The sequence below is a fragment of the Somniosus microcephalus genome, chromosome 9, assembly GCF_052327205.1.
Source record: "Somniosus microcephalus isolate GS21.2 chromosome 9, FLI_Smic_1.0, whole genome shotgun sequence".
NCBI classification, from domain to species: Eukaryota; Metazoa; Chordata; class Chondrichthyes; order Squaliformes; family Somniosidae; genus Somniosus; species Somniosus microcephalus.
This window is the reverse complement of record NC_140995.1, coordinates 214405449-214432149: the sequence shown is the minus strand read 5'-3', so window position 1 is coordinate 214432149 and position 26701 is coordinate 214405449. Positions and strand designations below refer to the sequence as shown.

Below are 26701 nucleotides of genomic sequence, written 5' to 3'. Positions count from 1 at the left end.
ATCATCCACAAATGATTTACCTAAATGGTCTAATTGGACCAAGAATGACAAATACCCATTCCCTATAGACGGAACCTTTAATTTAGACAGAATAACATGTCTAGAGAATTGCCTCGTAACTAGAGACCCGCAGAGAAAAAGAAGAAAAAAAGGAAGTTAATTGGTCAGCCTTCTCAGATTGGAAAAAGGAAGCAGAGAGGCGACGCGAACGAAGTATAGAAGTTAGTAAACATAATAAAAAGAGGGATGAGATTAATCAGGAACAGAATAAACAACAAAAAGTTAAACAAATCAGGGTTGGCAGGGTCCACAAAATTTATCCGGAAACAGAAATACCCAAGCCCAGGTTCACACTCGTCCACAGACTAATTGGACAACTAGCAATCCCTGGGGAAAACAAAGTGGCCCAAACGAAGAGTTTGGACAAAATCCAAATTGTTCAGCATGACGTTACTTAGAGCCCACCCCAGACATTGCCCAGGAACAACAGGCTGTGGTACAATTGCCTGCAGTATCATTAAATTCTAAAGAAGAGCCATTTATAAATTTAAATATGAATGGAACACAAGTTCCATTTTTTGGTAGACACTGGAGCAACTAATTCGGTCTTGACTAAACAATACGCAGTAGGAGCACCTTGTATCAATCAGAGTGTCAAGTGTGTAGGACTTTCAGGAACAACCCAGACTATGGTATGGCCCACTCCATTGGATGTACAGATGAAAGACTTTCATGAACAGCATGCATTCTTATTATCTGAAGACGTTCCCATCAACTTATTAGGAAGAGATTTGTTGTGTAAAATGAAAGCAGTGATATTATGTATGGAAAAAGGACTGAAGGTATATGTTCCAACTGACAGATGTGGGATGTACCCATTGCAGGTCCACAATTCTCCTATTTTGTATTGTTGAACTAATCATGATGACAACCTCAGTAAACAATTACTGATGGCTGTGGGAGCATTGCAGTATGCCACAAGATCAGTATCAGAATACCAGAAGTAGTTTAATTTAGGACATTGGCATGATAAATTGCATTGTATAGCCTATTATGACAAAACGGGAGAAGATCTAGAAGTGGCAATTAATTACAAGCCCTTTCTGCATCAGAAATATTCACTTAAAATCCGAAGAATTTTAATTGGGCAAGAAGGAATAGCGTCACCAATCTTGTTGACCCAAACAGCATGGGAATTATTCAGGGTAAAAGACTCTAAGCCACACTGTACACTAGCAGTGGCGCATGAATTCAAACCTTCTGATCTAGGACAGATGGTCCTACGCCTATCAAAAGCTGCAGTTCAACAGGAGTGGAGAATAAGTCAGGGTTGGTTCAAGACCTAAGAGCAGTTAACGAGTCTGTTCTCCCTGCCTACCCGGTGGTCCCAAACCCAGCCACCATCCTGACCAGTATACCTCCTAATGCAAGGTATTATACGGTCATTGATCCCTGCTCAGCCTTCTTCAGCATTCCTATTCACCAAGATTCCCAGTTCCTGTTTGCCTTCACGTTCAAAGGAACCCAATACACATGGACCAGGCTGCCACAAGGCTATACAGAAAGCTAAACTCTCTTTCCGCAGTGCCTCAAACATGATTTACAGAACATTGTCTTAACCGATGGGTTAACCCTCATGCAATTAGCAGGTCGTCTACTTACTGTATCACCTACCCAAGAGGCATTGTGAATCAGTGACTCAGCTTATCACTAAGCCTCGTATAGACATTGTAGAAACTCCTCTGGACAATAGCGATTTTATATTTTATGTGGATGGATCAGCCCTCAGAGACGAAAAGGGCTCGAAAAAAAAGTGAATATGCCATTTCCAATGATCATTCAATTATCCAAGTATGCTCACTACCATCTTTCTTTTCAGCACAACAAGCAGAACTGTTTGCCGTTACAAGAGCATGTATTTTAGCTACAGGAAAATCAGTGAATATTTATATTGGCTCTCGGTATGCATTTGGAGTCACTCATAATTATGGTCAAATTTGGAAACTTAGAGGATTCCTGACTTCATCAGGATCTACAGTTAAAAATGCTGAACAAATTGATAACCTTTTAAAGGCTCTCCAGTGTCCTAAAAAAAAAAAAATTGTTGTTATTAAATGCAAAGCACATACAGGCAATCAAGACCAGGCTTCTTTGGGCAATGATAGGGTGGATCGAGCAGCTAAGGCTGCTGCTCTTTCTGATACAGGGTCACAAGTGTCTGCATATGTTCTTAGAAATCAAGATCCAGACAATCCCCCACCCACAATTGATGACGTTTTGGCCTATCAATTACAGGCCAGTCCGGACGAAGTGTTAGCTTGGGTGAATGATTCTTGTTTTAAAACACCCGAAGGGGTATGGGTTCACCAGGATGGCCGTATGGTGGCTCCTAAATCTTTAAGTCCATGGATTGCCCGATGCGTTAACATGTTCACGCATGCGGGCAAAGGGGGGATGGCAGACTATATTAATCAAACATGGTATGCACCAGGAATTATGACAATTACAAAACAAATTAGTGAACAACGCATTACCTGCCAAACAATGAACCCAGGTAAAACGGAAAAGGTACAGGCTGCCTCCCACCCAAATCCAACAAGACCCTTTGTACATTTACAGATGGATTTTATTGAATTACCGGTATGTTTAGGATTTAAGTATGTATTAGTTATTGTAGATGTGTTTTCACGATGGATTGAAGCCTTTCCATGTAAAAAAAAAATGATGCAGTTACTGTTGCAAAATGTTTGTTAAAAGAAATTGTACCACGGTTTGGTATACCTGCACAACTTTCAAGTGACAATGGACTTCTACTGCAGCCATCATCCAGAGTCAGCGGGACTGGTAGAAAAATATAATGGTATGCTGAAGAATAAACTTTCTAAACTTTGCAATGAAACTGGACTTAAATGGGTCGAACTATTACCCCTAGCATTGATGATAATGCGAGCAGCAACTAACAGGACAACTGACTATCGCCACATGAGATTGTTATGGGACGACCCCTAAGACTGCCATTTTCAGCGTCACTTACGGTTAAGCAAATGGACATCCATAAAATGGATGAGAACATGTTAAACTATTGTATTGCATTAACTAGATGTATTTCCAGCTTTCACCAGCAGGTAAAAGAGGTGCAAACGGAACCAGCGGAAGGAAGGTGCCATAACTTGGAACCAGGAGATAACGTATACGTAAAGGTCTTCAAAAGAAAGAACGGACTACAACCACGCTTTGAAGGGCCATACCAAGTACTCCTGACAACGAACACAGCTGTTAAAAACAAGGAAAGACCGACCTGGATACACGCATCCCATTGCAAGAAAGCACCAGACGGGGACATTTAAAAAAAAAAGACTTGAGACGATGAAATTATTGTTCACGCTGTATGTGCTCATTGAGATGGTATACGTAAACTGTCAGAGATATATTGAAGAACCCCGAAAGAAACGAGAATTACATGTTAACACTTTTCTGTATATGGCTTACGAGCATGCTAAGGATAGTGGTAGATCTAGTTGCTGGGTCTGTGTCCATATACCCATTCACACCACAGGAGGAATCCCACTAAGATCTATTCCCTTTAATATTTCCGAAACAGCAGAATGGATCATAAGGCGAAATAGTTCAGGCAACCCAGACAGAACCATGGATATGATTCAGTGGAGATCAGCAGGTTATAATCTGACCTAACAACAGAAAATGCTGGAAAAACTCAGCAAGTCAGGCAACATCCGTGGAGAGAAATTTGAGTTGACGTTTCGGGTGCACCTTCCAGGGATGGTATCAACCCAATTATAACCATACAGGTATTATCCCGGGGATGGTCAAAACGGAAATGAAGTCGGTATCCTTAGGCCAAAATTTAAATTTGGCACGAGGACCGACAAAAGGGACTGAAAGAATTAATGTGGGCTATATTGTCCTAGGTAGGACAAAATGGGGGAATGTAGAAGTGCATCAGCACAGAAATATATATCCACACATATTAGTATAAAATAAGCACACATACTCTCTTATATTAAAATGGAGTCTGGAACTGTTTCAACAGGCCAAAATGGCTTCACACAGTATAACATAAGGGGAAACGGGCAGGCCCATATTAGGAAGCGGTTTAAGGAAGAGGATGCGACTCCTTTGTAGCTTGCAGGCTAAGCAGTTCCAGTAAACAAGATAAGCTTAGCAGAACAAAAAGCATGATAACCGAAGGACATGTACTGTAAACATTCATATGAATGTCCAGAACCAAAGTGAGAGACAAACCGCCTCCATTGTATAAAATTAATTAACTTTATCTAAAGGTATTCCTGCATCATGACTTTTGATTATCTATTGGCTAACCTTATCTTAAGACACCGAGGCTCTGCTGACCCTTTAGTCATCTTCTTGTTGACCTTAAACATTCCTTACTCATCTCTTTTTAATGTTATTAATTGTGTCTCTCAATACTATACCATGTGATAAAAGGTTTTGATCTTTGTGTATAAAAAGAGGTGTTTTTGTCCATGTATTCGGAGAAGTCACGATACCCTTTGCCTACGTGATTGCTCCCCTTGCTAGCAAGTAGTTAAATAAAGTCTGCCTTTGACGATCACTTTGTTTCACAGAGTCTTATTGAACAGTCGAAACTTCGACAGTCCCAGTTATGTTTATTGTAAATCACTGGACACAGACAACAAGAATAACTTTAACAGGTCTTTACTATTCGGAGGTCAGGTCTGAACTGCCCAGCAAATCACTACACAACGTTTATATACCGGTGTGGTCACCACCGGTATTACAGTATACAGCAGCCAAGAGAAAGTAGTACATCTCTTAAGGTAGTTCTCTTAAGGTGGAACAGGTTACATACACCACACTCTGCAGTGAATTAAAAACAAAGGCCATCAGCAGGGGCCGTGTCTCAACCTGTGGAGACATGTTCCGATTGTGTTGCCATAGCTACCCCAGATATGAGTCTTGATGGTCAAAAACAGATGATGTCAGGGGGTCATAGGACTAGAACTTGTGTAAGCCCAGCTGCTGCAGACGGGCATCTTTATGATTGGATTTTGGGTTTGGGTGTCAGCCAGTGATCGGTTCAGGAGGACTCCATAGGTTTTGAATGAGAGTACGGGTATAAGAGGGGGCGGGGGTGTCTTGACAGCCACAAATTCTAGAAGATTTCAGGAGTAGAAGATTTCAGGAAGGATCAAGGAGACACCTGGGAGGCGAGGAGAGACAAGAGACACAGGGTGCAGCTCACTCACGGCTGCTGCTTCTACCCAGTGTATAACGGGGTAATACAAGCCTCAATTATACTCTGTAAACTGCTGCTCGAATACTGTAATGTATTAAATCTTGCTTGTGCCGAATCAAGTTTTATCACTGTCACCAATACGGGTCAAGCTCGAATCATTTGGAACCAGGGTCTCTCTGGGATCTTATAAATTCATAATTTTCCTTCTATCTCTTTTTATCTCTCTTTCTCTCCCTCTTTCCAAAGCGCATGTGCCTCTCACCAGCGCCAGTGCTGGCAATGATCATTGCATTGACGTTTACAAGTGATCAACGGAATCGGAATCTTGGCATTTCTTAACCGACACTTGAAATGTCATGAGGGTTCTACCTGCTCCCTGAGCCTCAACTGTCAAACATTCGGGAGTGGCAGTACTGAGGGAGCGCTGCACTGTCGGAGGGGCAGTACTGAGGGATTGCTGCACTGTCGGAGGGGCAGCACTGGAGGGTGTGCTGCACTGTCGGAGGGTCAGTACTGATGAGCGCTGCACTGTCGGAGGGGCAGTACTGAGGGATTGCTGCACTGTCGGAGGGGCAGTACTGGAGGGTGTGCTGCACTGTCAGAGGGTCAGTACTGAGGGAGCGCTGCACTGTCGGAGGGGTAGTACTGAGGGAGCGTTGCACTGTCGGAGGGGCAGTACATGTAACGCCGCACTGTCGATGGGGCAGTACTGAGGGAGCGCTGCACTGTTGGAGGGGCAGTACTGAGGGAGTGCTGCACAGTCGGCGGGGCAGTACTGAGGGAGGGGGAGGGGGGAGGGGGAGGGGGGAGTGGGGGGGGAGGGGGAGGGGGAGGTGGGGGAGGTGGGAGGGGGGAAGAGGGGGGAGGGGGGAAGAGGGGGGAGGGGGGGAAGAGGGGGGGAGGGGGGGAAGAGGGGGGGAGGGGGGGAAGACGGGGGGAGGGGGGAAGAGGGGGGAGGGGAGGGGGGAGGGGGCAGGGGGGAGGGGGAGGGGAGGGGGGGAGGTAGGGGAGGGGGGGAGAGCGGTGGGGGTGGAGGGGGGAGGGGAGGGGGGAGGATAGCGGGACCGCTGGGGAGAGCAGGGGGAGAGTGGGGTGGGGGGGAGAGCGGGGGGGAGAGTGGAGTGCGGAGGAGAGTGGGGGGGTGAGCAGGAGGGAGAGCGGGGGAGAGAGCGGGGGGCAGAGCGGGGGAGGGAGAGCGGGGGAGAGAGTGGGGGGGTGACCAGGGGGAGAGCGGGGGGGAGAGCGCGGGGGGAGTGAGAACGAGAGCAAAAAAAAATCTAGGAGTGACATCACAGGATAGCAGGTAGGTGATTGGTTGGTGAGTCTCACAGTGTTGTTTCGTTCTCAAAGCTAGTGCTGTGGTTTAAATTAAGAGCTGGGGAACTATAACTATTACGTTAATAAATAATAACTTAACTAGATAAACTAATTAATTAATATAACTATAAATAATCATTTGATTAAAAACTTTAACTAATTAAATAAGCAAATAAATAAAATAAATTCTAGAGATGGCAGGGACTAAGTGTCAGGACTGTAGTATGTGGGAGTTTGTGGACAGCGAGACTGTCCCGGATTCCCACATCAGCAGGAAATGTCTCTGCCTTCAGTCACTCCGGCTCAGAGTCATTGAGCTGGAGTGTGCGTTAGAGACACTCCGAAACATGACGGCCCTTGAGCTGCAGATGGACTCACTTTGGAGCATCCACGATTCTGAGAGGGGTGTGGATAGCACATTTAGTGAGTTGGTCACACCGCAGGTTAAGGCCAGCGTAGACAGTACATGGGTGACCAAAAGGCAGAGCAAGGGCAGGAAGGTAGTGCAGAAATCCCCTGGGGTTGTCTCCCTTAGCAACAGGTTCACCGTCTTAGGTACTGTTGTCGGGGGGGGTGACGCATCGGGGGAAGGCACCAGCAGCCAGGCTCATGGCACCATGACTGGCTCTGTTGCAAAGAAGGGAGGGAAAAAGAGTGGCAGGGCTATAGTAATAGGGGATTCGATTGTAAGGGGAATAGATAGGGGTTTCTGTGGTCGCGACCGAGACTCCAGGATGGTATGTTGCCTCCCTGGTGCAAGGGTCAAGGATGTCTCGGCGCGGGTGCAGAACATTCTGGAGGGGGAGGGGGAACAGCCAGTTGTCGTGATACATGTTGGTACCAACGACGTAGCTAAAAAAAGGGAAGAGGTCCTACAAGTAGAATTTAGGGAGTTAGGAGCCAAGCTAAAAAGTAGGACCTCGAAGGTAGTAATCTCTGGATTACTACCAGTGCCACGTGCTAGTAAGAGTACAGAGAACAGGATAGTTAGGCTAAATACGTGGCTTGAGCAGTGGTGTAAGAGGGAGGGTTTTAAATTTTTGAGGCATTGGAACCAGTTTTGTGGTAGGTGTGACCTATACAAAAGGGACGGTCTACACCTGTGCAGAGATGGAACTGATGTTCTCGGGGTAATTTTTGATAAAGCAGTTCGGGAGCATTTAAACTAGTATGGCAGGGGGCTAGAAACCTATGTAGTGAAATAGAGGAAAGTGAAAGGCAGACAGAAATAAATGGTAAAAGGGTGAGGAACAAAAAACAAAGGGCCAAACTAATTCATAAAAAATGTGAGCATAAAAAAAGCCTGAGGGTTTTATACCTTAATGCGAGAAGCATCAGGAACAAGGTAGATGAATTAGCTGTGGAAATAGAGGTTAATAATTATGATCTAATTGGGATTACGGAAACATGGTTGCAGGGTGAGCAGGGCTGGGAGCTTAACATACAGGGGTATTCAGTATTTAGGAAGGATCGACAAAAAAGAAAGGGAGGAGGGGTAGCATTGCTAGTAAAAGAGGGGATAAATGCAATTGAAAGGAAGGATATTAACTCAGTTAATACAGAATCTATATGGGTGGAGCTAAGAAATAGCGAGGGGCGAAAAACATTAATAGGAGTGGTATATAGGCCTCCAAATAGTAAAATAGAGGTTAGGGAGGGCATCACGAGGGAAATTAGAGAAGCGTGCAATAAGAGCACAGCTGTCATCATAGGTGACTTTAACTTACATATAGATTGGACTAGCCTAATCAGTAAAAATAATGAGGAGGAGGAATTCCTTGAGTGTTTAAGGGATGGTTATCTGGATCAATATGTCGAGGAACCAACTCGGGAACAGGCTATATTGGACTGGGTACTGTGCAATGAGAAGGGACTAATCAGTAATCTTGTTGTACGGGGACCCTTGGGTCAGAGCGATCATAACATGATCGATTTCTCACTCGAAATGGAGAGCGAAGAAATTGACTCAGAGACTAAGGTCCTGAATTTAAACAAGGGGAATTATGATGCCATGAGACGGGAACTGAGTAGGTCTGATTGGACAACGTTCCTGAGAGGACTGGAGGTAGATAAACAATGGCAAACATTTAAAGATAGAATGACAAAATTGCAAAAATTGTTTATACCAATCTGGCATAAAAGGAAATCTAAAAAGGTGACTCAACCGTGGATAACAGGGGAAATTAGAGACAGCATAAAATCCAAAGATAGGGCGTATAAAATAGCCAAAAAAAGCGCCAGAGCGGAAGATTGGGAACAGTTTAAGATAGAGCAAAGGAGGGCAAAGGGCATGATCAAGAGGGGCAAAATAGCTTACGAAAACAAGCTGGCGGAAAATATAAAAACTAACTCCAAAAGCTTTTATAAATATATCAAAAGGAAAAGACTGGTGAAAACCAAAGTTGGTCCATTGCAGTCAGATACGGGGGAATATATAATGGGAAATAAGGAAATGGCAGATCAACTAAATGCATACTTTGGGTCAGTCTTTACGAAGGAAGACACAAAAAACCTCCCTGGGATATCGGGAAAAATAGGGACATTGGCAAAGGAGGAACTGACGCAAATCAATATCTCTAAGGATATGGTGTTAAGGAAGCTAAAGGGATTGAAGGTGGACAAATCCCCAGGGCCTGATAACATGCATCCTAGGGTACTGAAGGAGGTGGCCCTAGAGATAGCGGATGCACTAAGGATGATTTTTCAGAATTCATTAGACTCGGGAACAGTGCCGATGGATTGGAGGGTAGCTAACGTTACCCCACTATTCAAAAAGGGGGGTAGGGAAAAAGCAGGTAATTACAGACCTGTAAGCCTTACATCAGTTGTGGGCAAAATGCTGGAGTCCATCATTAAGGATGAAATAGCGGAGCACTTAGCAAATGGGGACAGGATAGGACAGAGTCAACATGGATTTACAAAGGGTAAATCGTGCTTGACTAATCTATTGGAATTTTTTGAGGGAGTAACTGGTAGAATAGATGGGGGAGAGCCAGTAGATGTGGTGTACCTGGACTTCCAAAAGGCCTTCGATAAGGTCCCACATAAAAGATTAGCATGGAAAATTGAGGCTCATGGGATAAAGGGGAAAGTTTTGGCGTGGATAGGGAACTGGCTGTCAGATAGAAAACAGAGAGTTGGAATAAACGGCTCATTTTCTGAATGGCAGGCAGTAACAAGTGGGGTACCACAGGGATCTGTCCTGGGCCCCCAGCTGTTCACAATTTACATTAATGACCTGGATCAGGGAGTCGGATGCAGCATTTCCAAATTTGCAGACGACACTAAACTAGGAGGTGGGGTGGGCTCAGAGGAAGAGACCAGGAAGCTCCAGAGCGATTTGGACAGACTGGGCGATTGGGCGGATAAATGGCAGATGCACTATAATGTGGACAAGTGCGAAGTTATCCACCTTGGGTGCAGGAACGGGAGGGCAAATTATTATTTAAATGGCAATAGATTGGGAGAGGGGGAAGTACAGAGAGACCTGGGTGTTCTTGTACACCAGTCACTGAAGGCGAGCATGCAGGTGCAACAGGCGGTCAAGAAGGCAAACGGTATGCTGGCCTTCATAGCAAAAGGGTTAGAATACAGGAACAGGGATACCTTGCTGCAGCTGTACAGGGCACTGGTGAGACCACACCTCGAGTACTGTGTACAGTTTTGGTCGCCTCATCTGAGGAAGGATGTTCTTGCCATGGAGGGGGTGCAGCGGCGATTCACCAGGCTGATACCAGGAATGGCGGGAATGACCTATGAGGAGAGACTATGTAGTTTAGGGATGTACACACTGGAGTTTAGAAGATTGAGAGGGGACCTCATAGAAGTGTATAAAATTCTGACAGGTCTAGACAGACTGGATGCAGAAGGAATGTTTCCCTTGGCGGGTGAGAACAGAACTAGAGGACATAATTTAAGGATAAGGGCTAAACCATTTAGGACAGAGATGAGGGGGAATTTCTTCACTCAGAGAGTGGTGAACCTGTGGAACTCATTGCCACAGAGGGCAGTGTACGCCAGCTCATTAAATATATTTAAGAGGGAATTAGATATATTTCTACGGGCAAAAGGGGTTAAGGGTTACGGAGAGAAGGCGGGGACGGGATACTGAATTAAAGGATCAGCCATGATCTCATTAAATGGCGGAGCAGGCACGAAGGGCCGAATGGCCTACTCCTGCTCCTATCTTCTATGTATCTATGTATAAGGGAGGGGGAGGAATTTCTGGACAGTTTTATCCTGAATACAGTCACACCTCAGAGGAAAGCATAGGTTCAGAAAGGGGAGGGTGTGACTGTTTGGGAGACGGGTAGTGCGGATTTAGGAGAGGTTGAGAAGGAGGTCCGGCAGACGCTGGTCCTGTCCAACAGGTACGATGTACTCGCTACCTGTGAGGACAAGGAGAAAGACTGCGGGGAGGACAGCCACAATGCAGACCAAGGCACCGTGGCTCAGAAGGCTGTCCAAGGGGGGGAAGAGCAGAATAGAAATGTGGTAGTGATAGGGGATTCTATAATAAGGGGGATAGATAGCCTCCTCTGCAGCCAAGAACGAGAATCCCGATTGGTGTGCTGCCTACCCAGTGCCAGGGTAAGGGATATCTCACAGCAGCTGAAGAGGAACTTGGAAAGGGAGGAAGTAAATCCAGTTGTCATGGTCCATGTCTGAACAAACGACATAGGTAGGAACAGGGAGGAGGTCCTGCTGAGGGAGTATCAGGAGTTAGGAGCAAAATTAAAAAGCAGGACCTCGAGGGTAATAATCTCTGGATTACTGCCCGAGCCACATGCAAATTGGCATAGAAGCAGACAGATCAGGAGAATTAACACATGGCTAAAGGGCTGGTGTGGGAAAGAGGGGTTCCTTTTCATGGGACAGGAAGGAGCTGTACCGATGGGACGGGCTCCACCTGAACCGGGGTGGGACCCGTGTCCTAGCAGAAATGAGAAATAGGGAGGTGACAAAGGCTTTAAACTAGTAAGAAGGGGGGAGGGATCGACAAGAAATGAAACCAGCCTAAATATAAACAAGGAAAGGAGAGCATAGGAAAGAGTAAAGAAAGGGAGGACATTGATGGCTAGGGAATAAATAGAGTTAAAAAACAGGAGTTTAAAAAGATGGTTAAAAATAAAGTGAGAGGAACTACTATTAAAAATGAGTTAAACTGTCTGTACAACAATGCACACAGTGTCCATAATAAAACAGGGGAGCTGGAGGCAATCATGCGTTGCGAGGAACCAGACACAGTAGGGATTACTGAGGCATGCTAAATTCAGCGCGAGTTTAGCGGCGGCGGTAACCGGTACCACCCCACTCCGCTGCACAGGCGATGACGATGTCATCACCGTGCGCAGCGCCCAGTTTTCACCCCGCCTGCAAAATTGGCCGCACGTCCCCTGAATCTGTGCTGGGCGATGACAGCAACCGACTTAAGGGGCAGGAACGGACAACAGGAGGCGCGTGGGGCGGTTAGTAAAGGGGAGGTGGCGAGGGGGGAAAAATAAAATCGTCCGACTTGCTTGTTGTGGCTCGTTGCGTCTTTGAGCGCGTGGTCCGTGCCGCGATCTGGCAGCCCAGCACTTCACTTGTGTGCTGGGCTGCTGGCACGGCACCCCGCTCCCCGGTGGTCCAGGTAGGGCCCCACAGGGTTGTGGGCTTGGGCCCTCCCCTTTAATGAGGGGAACAGCCCTTCCAATACACAGCACGACGTGGCCCAGTGCAAAGCACTGCAGAACGCACTGCCCCGATATTCGGGGTTAGTGCTCTAAGAAGGAAGTGGAGCGTTTGAATTAGCGCTCCACCTCCCTCTTGGGGCGCTAAAACTGAAGTTAGCGATCGCCGGCACTATTTTTGCGCCGGGCACTAAATTTAGCGCCCAGACGATGTTGGTTGCTAACGAACTTTTCCCCCATGGACTTTCAAAAGGCATTTGATGAAGTATCACATAATAGACTTATTCAGAAAATAGAAGGATATGGTATCAAAGGGACAGTGGTAACTTGATACATTATTGGCTAAGGGATAGGAGGCAGAGAGTAGTGGTGAACCAATGTTTTTCTGACTGGAGGGAAGTGTGCAGTGGGGGTCTCAAGGGGTCAGTATTAGGACTATTGCTTTTTTGTTATATATAAATGACCTGGACTTGAGTATAGGGAGCACAATTTCAAAGTTTGCGGACTATACAAAACTTGGCAACGTAGTAAATAGTGAGCAGGGTAGTAGCAGATTTCAGGAGGACATAGACAGACTGGTGAAATGGGCAGATACATGGCAGCTGCAATTTACTGCAGATAAGTGTGAGGTGATGAACTTTGGAAGGAACAACATGGAGAGGCAGTATAATCTAAATGGTACTATTTTAAGGGGGTGCAAGAACAGAGGGACCTGGGGGTACATATTCACAAATCCTTGAAGGTGGCAGGGCAAGTTGATAAGACAGTTAAGAAAGTGTATGAGATACATGGCTTTGTAAATAGGGCTATTGAATACAAAAACAAGGAAGTCATGCTAAACCTTTACAAATCATTGGTTAGGCCTCAGCTGGAATATTGTGTCCAATTCTGGGCACCGCACTTTAGGAAGGATGTCAAGGCCTTGGAGAGGGTAGAGACGAGGTTTATCAGGATGATACCAGGGATGAGGGACTTCAGTTATGTGGAGAGATTGAAGAAGCTGGGGTTGTTCTCCTTAGAGCTGAGAAGGTTGAGGTGAGAGCGAATAGAGGTATTCCAAATTGAGGTGTTCTGATAGATCAAGTAGGGAGAAATTGTTTCCTCTGGCAAGTGGGTAGGCAACCAGAGGTCATAGCTTTCATATAATTGGTAAAAGAACCAGAGGGGAAATGAGAACTTTCTTCACACAGAGAAGGTCTGTTAAGGTCTGAACGCGTTACCTGAAAGGGAATCAGATTCCATAAGAATTTTCAAAAGGCAATTAGACATGTACTTGAAGGCGACTAATTTGCAGAGTTATGGCGGAAAAGTTGGGGTGTGGGACTAAATTGGACAGCTCTTCAAAGAGCCGGCACGGACATGATGAGCCGAATGGCTTCCTTCTGTCCTATCAGATTCTATAATTCCATGACTGTGCCATTGAGGCAGATTTACTGTAAAATATGTGGCTTTGCTCTGCAAATGTCAGTGTCAGCATCGAGCACTCCCAGGGCAGGCACAGCACTCGTTAGATATAGTGCCGAGCTCCTGCTTAATAACAAAGTAACTCGAGGCTTTTCTGCTTGTGCCAGGATGGGAATTTCCCACATCCTGCGCCCTGAACAAGTTGATACAAGTTGTTCAGACGGGATTATGTTGCCAGCTGTCAGGATAGTTTGATTGCTGTTTTGAATGACTCAGTATAAACTCTGAGAACAGTTCCCGAATCACTCCAAAAGACTCTTTAAACCACAAGTCAGTTCATCTTTTTGACACTGCATCAGCACACACTGGGTTCTTGCTCCTAATAACATGTGTGTCCGTGTGCCTTTACTGGAACCGTTTATTACTGAAATATAGACTGGCATTTATATCGTGCCTTTCACCACCTCAGGACGTCCCAAAGTGCTTTACAACTAATGAAGTGTAGTCACTGTTGTAATGTAGGAAACTTGGCAGTCAATATGCGCACAGCAAGCTCCCACAAACAAGAATGTGAGATGACCAGATCAACGGATTTTTAGTGATTTTTTTAGTGATGTGGGTTGAAGGATAAATATTGGCCACAGGACACCGGGGAGAACTCTCCTGCTCTTCTTCCAAAACTGGGCGTGGGATCTTTTACGTCCACCTCAGAGGGTAGAAGGGACCTCGGTTTAATGTCTCATCTGAAAGAGGGCGCCTCTGGCAGTGCAGCACTCTCTCAGTACTGCCCCTCCGACAGTGCAGCGCTCCCTCGGTACTGCCCCTCCAACAGTGCGGCGCTCCCTCAGTACTGCCCCTCCAACAGTGTGGCGCTCCCTCAGTACTGCCCCTCCAACAGTGCGGCGCTCCCTCAGTATTGCCCCTCCGACAGTGCGGCGCTCCCTCAGTACTGCCCCGCCGACAGTGCGGTGCTCCCTCAGTACTGCCCCGCCGACATTGCGGTGCTCCCTCAGTACTGCCCCTCTGACAGTGCAGCGCTCCCTCAGTACTGACCCTCCCACAGTGCAGCGCTCCCTCAGTACCGCCCCTCCCACAGTGCAGCGCACCATCAGTAACGCCCCTCCAACAGTACTGACCCTCCCTCAGTACTGCCCCTCCGACTGTGCAGCGCACCATCAGTACCGCCCCTCCAACAGTGCAGCGCTCCCTCAGTACTGCCCCTCCAACAGTACAGCACTCCCTCAGTACCGCCCCTCCCACAGGGCAGCGCACCATCAGTACTGACCCTCCCACAGTGCAGCGCACCATCAGTACTACCCCTCCAACAGTGCGGCGCTCCCTCAGTACCGCCCCTCCGACAGTGCAATGCACCATCAGTATTACCCCTCCAACAGTGCGGCGCTCCCTCAGTACTGACCCTCCCACAGTGCAGTGCTCCCTCAGTACGGCCGCTCCGACTGTGCAGATCTCCCTCAATGCTGGCACTGGGGCAATGTCGGGAGTTTCAGAGAAGGCACGGGGGCAATTGGACAAGGGGAGAGCTTTTTCAGAGGGAGGGTCACAGTGCCTATCTATTCTAATCCCATTTTCCAGCACTTAGTCTGTAGCCTTGTATGCTATGGCATTTCAAGTGCTCATCTAAATGCTTCTTGAATGTTGTGAGGGTTCCTGCCTCTACCATCCTTTCAGGCAGTGAGTTCCAGATTCCAACCACTCTCTGGGTGAAAAAGGTTTTCCTCAAATCCCCTCTAAACCTCCTGCCCCTTACCTTGAAACTATGCCCCCTGGTTATTAACCCCTCTACTAAGGGGAATAGTCCTTTTCTATCTACCCTATCTATGCCCCTCATAATTTTGTACACCTCAATCAGATTCCCCCCTCAGCCTTCTCTGCTCTAAGGAAAACAACCCCAGCCTGTCCAGTCTCTCTTCATAGCTGAAACGCTCCAGCCCAGGTAACATCCTGGTGAATCTCCTCTGCACCCTCTCCAATGCAATCACATCCTTCCTATAGTGTGGCGACCAGAACTGCACACAGTATTCCAGCTGTGGCCTAACTAGCGTTTTGTACAGCTCCATCATAACCTCCCTGCTCTTATATTCTATGCCTCGGCTAATGAAGGCAAGTATCCCATATGCCTTCTTAACTACCTTATCTACCTGTCCTGCTGCCTTCAGGGATCTATGTAAATGTACACCAAGTTCCCTCTGATCCTCTGTCCTTCCTAGGGTCCTACCATTCATTGTGTATTCCCTTGCCTTGTTAGTCCTCCCAAAATGCATCACCTCACACTTTTCAGGGTTAAATTCCATTTGCCACTGTTCTGCCTATCTGACCAACCCCTCTATATTGTCCTGTAGCCTGAGGCTTCCCTCCTCACTATTTACCACTCTACCAATTTTCGTGTCATCTGCAAACTTACTGATCATACCTCCTACATTCATATCTAAATCATTAATGTACACTGCAAACAGCAAGGGACCCAACACCGATCCCTGCGGTACACCACTGGACACAGGCTTCCAGTCATAAAAACAACCTTCGACCATCACCTTCTGCCTCCTGCCACTAAGCCAATTTTGGATCTAATGTGCCAAATTGCCGTGGATCCCATGGGCTCTTACCTTCTTGACCAGCCTCCCATGCGGGACTTTGTCTAAAGCCTTACTGAAGTCCATGTAGGCTACATCAACTGCATTACCCTCATCCACACACCTAGTCACCCCCTCGAAAAATCCAATCAAATTGGTTAGACATGATCTCCCCCTGACAAAGCCATGCTGACTATCCTTGATTAATTCTTGTCTCTCCAAGTGGAGACTAATTCTGTCCCTCAGAATTTTTTCTAGGCCTGGTAGCACTGCCATTAAGAAGTATCACCATGGCAAACTTCGACCCTAGTGCTGAGTTCAGTGCTGGGTCCTAAGCTCACCAGGTAAACCCAGTGTGAATACAGACTCACAGAGGCGCTGTCAGCACCTGTTAAAGGGACACACACATCGTTCATGTAAGTTTGCATTTAAGCTATTGGACTGTTTTTAAAAAATTTTTGCTGAAGTAGTGGCTTGTTGCAATAGATGATAAAAGTTTTTTAAGTGTGTAGGGAGTGCTGCTGAATGTTTGCAAGGCCTCGGATAGTAAAGGAAGGCCTCTGAGAAGACAAAAAATGCTGCAAATACTCAGTAGGTCAGGCAACATCTGTGGAGAGAGAAACAGAGTTCACGGTCGGGAACCTGCTGTCAAAACATGCCCACCTGCATTTCCTGATGTCAGGTTTGCCAGCGCTGAGCCGTCCCAACAGGCAGCGGTGGGGGACCCAATTCAAATCATTAACAATGCTTTTTTCCCCAGCTTTTTGAATTTGACAGGTTGCCCACCAGTTTCCTGCAGTGCCTAGACCTTGTCTTTGAAGCTGAGGCAGGAGGTCACTAGCCATTGAATCAGATGTGGAGTTGACAGCTTCAGATGTCAAGTCAAAGCTCCCCGCTGATTGATAAATGTTCCCTTAACCACTAGCTTCTCTAAACTGCATTTCCACTACAGATTCACAAGCCTCCATCCAGTCTGACTTCATTACCTCTCCCACCATTGACAGACCGCTTCTGTCATCTCTGTTTCACCTGCCATCTATTCCATCAGCATGGGTGTACTTTATATTGTCTCACCTTGGTCCTCAGAATCTGACCACGATCAGCCCCAACACCAGCATCACCAGGCACACCAGCAGCACCAACAATCACACCAACCTTCTCCGCAATCACCTGATGCTGCACAGAACAGAGGGCATCAGCACCCGACCAGATTTCTGCCTGGGACGCCAGGGATGGCCTCAACAATGCCATATTTACTTCACTTGACGCTGCACACCCTGGCTGCCACATGATGTGCCAAGTTGGCACCATCCCACACCAACAACATAATGCATCCCTACAATGCCCAAGCCATAGAAAAGCAGAGTGTTTTTTGAATGTTGAGAGATTGGGAAATATTGGTATTCAGAGGGACCTGGGTGTCCTTGTACATGAATCATTGAAAGTTAACATGCAGGTACGGCAAGTAATTAGGAAAGCAAATGGTATGTTGGCCTTTATTACAAGAGGATTTGAGTATAAGAGTGAAGACGTCTTACTGCAATTATATAGGGCCCTGGTGAGACCCAACCTGGAGTATTGTGTACAGTTTTGATCTCATTACCTAAGGAAGGATATACTTGCCATAGAGGGAGTGCAACGAAGGTTCACCAGACTGGTTCTGGGATGGGGGGATTGTCCTATGAGGAGAGATTGAGTAGACTAGGCCTATATTCTCTAGGGTTTAGAAGACTGAGAGGCGATCTCATTGAAACATACAAAATACTTACAGGGCTTGACAGGTTAGTTGCAGGGAGGATGTTTCCGCTGGCTGGGGAGTTTAGAACCAGGAGTCACAGTCTCAGAGTATATGTCGGCCATTTAGGACTGAGATGAGGAGAAACTTCTTCACTCAGAGGGTGGTGAATCTTTGGAATTCTCTACCCCAGAGGGCTGTGGAGGTTCAGTCATTGAGTATATTCAAGACAGAGATCGATAGATTTTTGAATATTAAGGGAATCAAGGGATATGGGGATAGTGCAGGAAAGTGGAGATGAGGTAGAAGATCAGCCATGATCTTATTGAATGGCGGAGCAAGCTGAAAGGGCCGAATTGCTTACTCCTGCTCCTGTTTCTGATGTTCTTATGTTCTTATTTCTTTCACACTCATCACCATTGTGGGGGGGGTACCGTTATGTCTCACCATTCACTGCAACACACTAAGCCACTTCCAAAGATGCACGCAAATCTGTCCAAGAATGCAAAGTGTTGAAAATAAAGATTTCAATGTTTGACGGCACATTAACAGAAACTTAACATGAACATTGGCTAAAACACACAAGTGGCTACCCTTGTGTGTTGTTAGTTAGTATGATTGGACTAGGATGAGGGTGAGTGTGAGGGGTAACTAGTGAGATGGGGATGTGATAATATAGATAGAGAGGGATGGGTGGAGGTGCAAGGTAAGTTGGTGTGAGTAATGATGTGCAGCAGTAGGGTAGGGAAGGCAGAGTGATGGGGATGTAATGAGTGGCGCAACAGGATGAGGTTGAGTGTGCCTTTGCAGTAACGTTTTGTGATCTACTGACATCATTGAAAGGTTTGCGCCACTGCAGCCTGGTCCTCCTGATGACGCTCCTGCTTGTGTCCTCCTATGCAATGTGCAACTAGGCTGTGTTGATCTCCTGGGGAGGTCTCTTCTGACTTTGGAAGGGAAGAGAACCTCCCGGTGTGCTGTGACTCCCTCCATAAGCATATGGAGAGAGTCATGGGAGAGCCTGGGTGCAGCCGTGCACCTCTGTGCAGTGATTGTCAGTGTTTGCAGCACCTCAATGCTGTAGAACACTGAAAGCACAAATGTCAAAGTAAATATTGTTATAAAACACATTTTGTTGTGCACTTGAGTCGTAACAAATTCAGTCATCTGGTTATAATCATTTTATTCTTTAACTTCAGTATTAAAAGCAATTTACAACCTGAGTATTGTCACAGATAGAGTGTACGAACTTAGGCATGGGTCCTGTCTCGAGCTGCTTGAACAAATGAAAAGTTTATATTTATACATTGTTTTCTTATCAAACTGGAACTGGCATTGCATAATATGTTAGTCTCTGGCTATAGCATAGTCCAGAGATTCAAGGCTACATTTTCTTCAACATGATGCACACAAAAATACCATGGCCTTGCTGTGGTAAGCCTAACCCTTCTAGTTTCTAGTCATTCTTACCATAAATAAACATATCCAAGGCTGGTTGGTTGCGAACACCAGCAGTTGCTAAGTGAAATCTGTATCTCTCTCTCTCACTCTATATCTCTCTCTCTCTAATGATGCCATCCACCGTTTTTTCCTATATTCAATGAACTAAACATGAACACCTTTCAGAAGCTGAATTAACCGAGTTCCATACGCCAACACTTTGAATCTTACTCATGCTGTACCTGCCTTGGGAGTGTTTGATGGGGTAGTGTAGAGGGAGCTTTACTCTGTATCTAACTCGTGTTACATAGAAACATAGAAGATAGGAGCAGGAGTAGGCCATTTGGCCCCTCGAGCCTGTTCCGCCATTTAATGAGATCATGGCTGATCATCCAAATTCAGTACCCTGTCCCTGCTTTCTCCCCAAATCCCTTGATCCCTTTAGCCTTAAGAAATATATCTAACTCCTTCTTGAATATATTTAAAGAATTGGCTTCAACTGCCTTGTGTGGTAGAGAATTCCACAGGTTCACCACTCCCTGGGTGAAGAAATTCCTCCTCATCTCAGTCTTAAATGGCTTACCCCTTATCCTTAGACTGTGACCCCTGGTTCTGGACTCCCCCGCCATCGGGAACATCCTTCCTGCATCTAGTCTGTCTAGTCCTGTTAGAATTTTATAAGTTTCAATGAGATCCCCTCTCATTCTTCTAAACTCTAGCGAATACAAGCCCAATCGACCCAATCTCTCTTCATATGCCATTCCTGCCATTCCAGGTATCAGTCTGGTGAATCTTCGCTGCACTCCCTCCATGGCAAGAACATCCTTCCTCAGATAAGGCGACCAAAACTGCACACAATACTCAAGGTGTGGTCTCACCAAGGCCCTGTACAACTGCAGCAAGATATCCTTGCTCCTGTACTCGAATCCTTTTGCTGTGAAGGCTAACATACCATTTGCCTTCTTAACCGCCTGCTGCACCTGCATGCTTACCTTCAGCGACTGGTGCACAAAGACACCCAGGTCTCGCTGCACTTCCCCTTTTCCCAATCTATTGCCGTTCAGATAATAATCTGCCTTCCTGTTTTTGCCACCAAAGTGGCTAACCTCGCATTTATCCACATTATACTGCATCTGCCATGCATCTGCCCAATCACCCAACCTGTCCAAATCGTACTGGAGTTTTTCGGCATCCTCCTCACAGTACACACGCCCACCCAACTTTGTGTCGTCTGCAAACTTGGAGATATTACATCTAGTTCCCTTGTCTAGATCATTAATATATATTGTGAATAACTGGGGTCCTAGCACCGATCCCTGCAGTACCCCACTAGTCACTGCCTGCCACTCGGAAAAAGACCTGTTTATTCCAACTCTTTGCTTCCTGTCTGCCAACCAGTTCTCTATCCAAGTCAGTACCTTACCCCCCAGTCCCATGTGCTTTAACTTTGCACGCTAATCTCTTATGCGGGACCTTATCGAAAGCCTTCTGAAAGTCCAAATACACCACATCCAGTGGTTCTCCTTTAGCTATTCAACAGTTACATCCTCAAAAAATTCCAGTAGATTAGTCAAGCATGATTTACCTTTTGTAAATCCATGTTGACTTTGTCCGATCCTGTCACTGTTTTCCAAGTGCTCTGCTATTACATCTTTTATAATGGACTCTAGCATTTTCCCCACTACCGATGTCAGGCTTACCGGTCGATAATTCCCCGTTTTCTCTCTACCACCTTTTTTGAATAGTGCGGTTACTTTAGCTACCCTACAATCCATGGGAACTGTTTCATAGTCGATAGAATTTTGGAAGATGACCAGCAATGCATCTACTATTTCTAGGGCCACTTCCTTAAGTACCCTAGGATGTAGATTATCAGGCCCTGGGGATTTATCGGCCTTCAAACCTGTCAATTTCCCTAACATAATTTCCCTACAAATACTGATTTCTTTCAGTTCCTCCCTTTCTTTAGACCCTATGTTCCCCGACATCTCTGGGAGGTTATTTGTGTTCTCCTTTGTGAAGACAGAACCAAAGTATGTATTTAATTGGTCAGCCATTTCTTTGTTCCCCATTATAAATTCCCCTGATTCTGACTGCAAGGGACCTACGCTTGACTTCACCAATCTTTTTCTCTTCACATATCTATAGAAGCTTTTACAGTCAGTTTTTATGTTCCCTGCAAGCTTACTCTCATACTCTATTTCCCCCCTCTTAATTAATCCCTTTGTCCTCCTTTGCTGAATCCTAAACTGCTCCCAATCCTCAGGTTTGCTGCTTTTTCTGGCCAATTTATATGTCCTCTCCTTGGATCTTATGCTATCCCTAATTTCCCTTGTTAGCCACGGTTGAGTCACATTTTTTGTTTTATTTTTATGCCAAACAGGGATGAACAAATTCCGTAGTTCATCCGTGCGATCTTTAAATGTTTGCCATTGCCTATCCACCGTCAACCCTTTAAGGAACATTCCCCAATCCATCCTAGCCAACCCACGCCTCATACCATCGTAGTTTCCTTTATTTAAATTCAGGACCCTAGTCTCTGAGTCAAATACTTCACTCTCCATCTTCATGAAGAATTCTTCATATTATGATTGCTCTGCCCCAAGGGGCCTCGCACAACAAGATTGCTAATTAATCCTTTCTCATTACTAATACCCAGTCTAAGATGGCCTTATCTCTAGTTGGTTCCTCAACATATTGGTCCAGGAAACCATCCCATATACACTCTAGGAATTCCTCCTCCACAGTATTGTTACTAATTTGGTTAGCCCAATCTATATGTAGATTAAAGTCACCCATGATAACTGCTGTGTTCTTATTGCATGCATCTCTAATTTCCCATTGAATGCCATCCTCAACCTCAGCATTACTGTTTGGGGGTCTATATACAACTCCCACTAACGTTTTCTGCCCCTTGGCATTTCTCAGCTCTACCCATACGGATTCCACATCACCAGAGCTAATATCCTTCCTTACGATTATGTTAATCTCCTCTTTAACCAGCAATGCTACCCCACCTCCTTTTCCTTTTTGCCTGTCTTTCCAGAATATTGAATACCCCTGGATGTTGAATTCCCAGCCTTGGTCACCCTGGAGCCATGTCTCTGTAATCCCAATTATATCATATCCGTTTAATTCATACAGCTTATTACGAATGCTCCTCGCATTAAGACACAAAGCCTTCAGGCTTGTTTTTTTAACAATCTTAGACCTTTTAGAATTATTATTTACTGTGGCCATGTTGGATTTACACCCTTGATTTCTCTGACTGCCACTTTTGCTTTTCTCCTTCCTGTCTTTTGCTTCTATCCTTGCTTCCCTTTCCTCTGTCTCCCTGCACAGGTTCCCATCCCCCTGCCATTTTAGTTTAAACCTTCCCCAATAGCACTAGCAAACACTCCCCCTAGGACATCGGTCCCGGTCCTGCCCAGGTGCAAACCGTCCAGTTTGTACTGGTCCCACCTCCCCCAGAACAGGTTCCAATGTCCCAGGAATTTGAATCCCTCCCCCTTGCACCATTCCTCTAGCCATGTATTCATCTGAAATATCCTTCTATTTCTACTATGAATAGCACGTGGCACTGGTAGCAATCCTGAGATTACTACCTTTGAGGTCTTATTTTTTAATTTAACTCCTAACTCTCTGTATTCAGCTTTTAGGACCTCATCCCGGTTTTTACCTATATCATTGGTACCTATATGCACCACGACAACTGGCTATTCACCCTCCCCCTTCAGAATGCCCTGCAGCCACTCTGAGACATCCTTGACCCTTGCACCAGGGAGGCAACATACCATCCTGGAGACTCGTTTGTGGCTGCAGAAACGCCTATCTATTCCCCTTACAATAGAATCCATTATCACTATAGCTCTCCCGCTCTTTTTCCTTCCATCCTGTGCAGTAGAACCACCCATGGTGCCAGGACGTTGGCTGCTGCTGCCTTCTCCCGATAAGCCATCTCCCTCAACAATATCCAAAGTGGTATATCTGTTTGAGAGGGGGATGGCCACGGGGGTCCCCTGCACTACCTGCCTGCGCCTACTACTCTGCCTGGCGGTCACCCATTCCCTTCCTGCCTGTGCAGCCTTTACCTGCAGTGTGACCAACTGATTAAACCTGATATCCTGCCTGGGAGTGTTTGATGGGCTAGTACAGAGGGTGCTTTACCCCATTTATTGCCCATGATGCACCCTCCAATTAATGATCCGATGGTCCCTCTCTTTGATACCCTGAAGATCCCTCCACTTATTGTTTCTGACACTATTCCTCTTACAGGGAATAGACTTGTTTCAGAGCACAAAGGAGGTTGTGATATCCTTGCCTCATCCCAAACACCATTTCCACAAACTGCCTCTCTCTGCCAAAGCAGGAGGGAGACACAGTGGCTGACATAAAGAGAGGGGAGACTTTCTGGTGTATAAAGCAAGAGGTAGACATGGGGGCCTTTGAATAGTGGGACCTCACATTTGGAAGATGGGAGGGATAATTTATCAGTGGTAATTTTGGGAGTCTGTGCTCCCTGACTGGAGTCTCAGTACATGGGAGCAGGGTTGGAGACGGGATTGATTGTATAACCTGCGTTCATGCCCAGTGAGACTGCACACCAGTGCTCCGATGATCCCACCACTTGATACCCATGAAGATCCCTCCACTTATTGCTTGTGGCACCCTTCCTGTTACAGGGAATAGGCTTGTTTCAAGGCACAAAGGAGGCTGTAATATCCAGGGTTGGAGAAGGGACTGATTGTACAACCTGCTTTCATGCCCAGTGAGACTGCACACCAGGAGCAGAGACTGGTCATGTGACCCTGTAATACCTTGAGTGGGAGGGGCTTGGGCTGCTTTGTGACATGTTTCCTGGCTCCTCTGTGATGTCACCTGGAGACAGGTTTACACCCCTGGTTACACAGCATCAACGGGAGTCACTGTGGGATGAGCTGGACTTGGCAGCTGACACTGCCAGTGAGTTTAGTCCTTATAAATAGGGGAAAGGAAAGAACAATTTAATATTAAGGTAAGTAATTCAACCAAATGTCATTCATTACAAACATATTCAAACTAAATATAATCATAGTAACAAAAATAGACTGAATGTATTCCAATTACAGATTCTAGAATTAATAATTTTTATATTAAATGTTTCATGTAGTGAAGAGTATCTCAGGAGGGTGGAGAGAGTGGAGCCAAATCATCATCACACTAACTGGGACTGGAGAAATGTCGCTGGATTCACAGAGCAGATCTGGTGGGACCAAGACCCTCAATGTCAAAGACGGGATGAAACAAAAAGCCCCAACAATGATTGTAAAGGTGAGGAACTTTACTGAGGATCCCATCAGTCCAGGATTTTGCCAAGGTGAGAGTCTAACCATCTACTGGGTGCTTCTTCGACAAATGCCATAAGGGACTGCCTTTGATGCGACAAGTACAATTGAGCTCAACTTGTATGTAAAGCTAGCCCATACCTGGAACAACAACAGAAAATGCTGGAAAAACTCAGCAGGCCAGGCAACATCTGTGGAGAGAGAAATAGAGTCAACGTTTCAGGTCGAAACCCTTTGTCAAGACTGAAAAAGCACAGGAAATGAAACAAATTAAAAGGCCAGTTTGGGGGCTGAGAGAGAACAAAAGAGAAGTGAAGAGACATTGGGGGAAAAATTGGGTGAGTAGCACCACCTGTTAGCGCCTAAAGAGGCAGTCAGTGGCTGTAGCGCCACTGGCTGCGCCTCCCGCGATATTCAGCAGGGGCGCTAATGGTGGCGTTAGCCATTTGCGCTGCGCCACCACCGATGACATCATCAGTGTGCGCAGCGCCCCATTCACGCCCAGAACGCGATATTTGGTAGCGAACGCCGCTGTAGCGCCATTTACTACCCGCGCCCGGTTCACGGGGCCTTCTTGCGCCGGCAGAGGCGCAAGTTAAGGTGGAGGTGCGGGGCGGCCGCTTTTTCGGCGGCCGCCTGCCAGCACCTCCGTCCCCGGCCTCCTGGTCCCCCCCCCCCCCGCGGCATTGCCGGCTGTTTCCCGAGAGCCCGGCACTTCTCCTTGGTGCCGGGCTCTTTTGCCGGAACTCGCGATCGGGGTTCGTGCTGTTGCAGGCCCCTCCCCCTTAACAGTGGGAGGAAGGCCTGCAGTACCACAGCATGCCGTGTCGCAGCGTATGGCGCTGCGGCACGTTGCGCTGCGATATTCAGTTTCAGCGCCCTAAGAGGGACACGGAGCGCCTCGAGCCTCGCCCCATCTCCCTCTAGGGGCACTTCAACTGAATTTCTGACGATCGCTACAGCTTCGAACGCTGCGCAAAAACCAGCGCCCAGGCGAACTTGGCGCCAGTTTGGCGCCTCAACCCAAAGAGGTATTCAAAACGAGACGAGATGGTGATAGGACTAGTGGAGACAAAAGACGGCTCTAGATTAGGTGTGAAATGCGCTGGCAGAATGGGAGACAGCTGCCACGTGGGAGAGAAAAAAAAGGGGGGGCCAAAACAAAGGTGTGGATAAAAAATATAAGTAAAAATGCAATGGGGGCCGAGGTTATGATCTGAAATTGTTGAACTCGATATTGAGTACGGAAGGCTGGAAAGTGCCTAATCATACCTGGGACTGCCTGACACTTACATGTAGAGGGATTTTTATTCTAAGTTCATCCCATGCTGTACCTGAGCTGGTGTGCTTCATTGGGTAGTGTCAGAGGAGCTGTACGCTGAATTTAAAACATGCTGGATCTGAGTTGGCTGTGTGTGATCAACCAATTTAGAGAGAGCTTTACACTTCATCTAAGTTGTACTGTACCTGGCCTGGGAGTGTTAGATGGTAATGTAAAGTGGGAGGCTTTACTCTGTATCTAACCAGTGCTATACCAGGCCTGGGAGTGTTTGATGGGACACTGTAGAAGGAACTTTACTCTGTATCTAACCCGTGCTGTACCTTCCCTGTGAGTGTTTGTTGAGACAGTGTAGAGGGAGCTTTACTCTGCATTAACTGAGATTGACTGATACTTTCATTGACTATTTCTTTCATATACCCAGCACTGGCCTGAACTCAGATACTTTCTGTATACTCACAGAGATCAGCACGAGAGCACAAAACATCCCAAACACAGGAGCTGACCCTGGGATGGTGCGACACTAACTCTGCAAGTACATTAACAACCTCTAGAGATGAACCCCTGTCCGCACCCATCCTACTTTATCATTTTCTTGTGGTTGCAGTTGGAATATTGCGGGTGTGTGACGGCAAGCCTAAGGAATTTCCCACCTTTGACCTCTTCAATTTTTTTATTTCAGCTGAGCTTTGAAAACCAG

At 46.4% G+C, this 26701-nt stretch overlaps 1 protein-coding gene across 1 annotated transcript in view; it reads left to right on the top strand.

Moving 5' to 3' along the window:
* Nucleotides 1-26701, top strand: part of LOC147113013 (uncharacterized) — a 194336-nt gene that overhangs the window by 20689 nt on the left and 146946 nt on the right. Inside the window, exon 2 of the mRNA XM_085998237.1 lies at nt 14399-14611. Within this exon, the coding sequence (XP_085854363.1) occupies nt 14399-14611 (213 nt within the window). The remainder of the gene's footprint in view (nt 1-14398; nt 14612-26701) is intronic.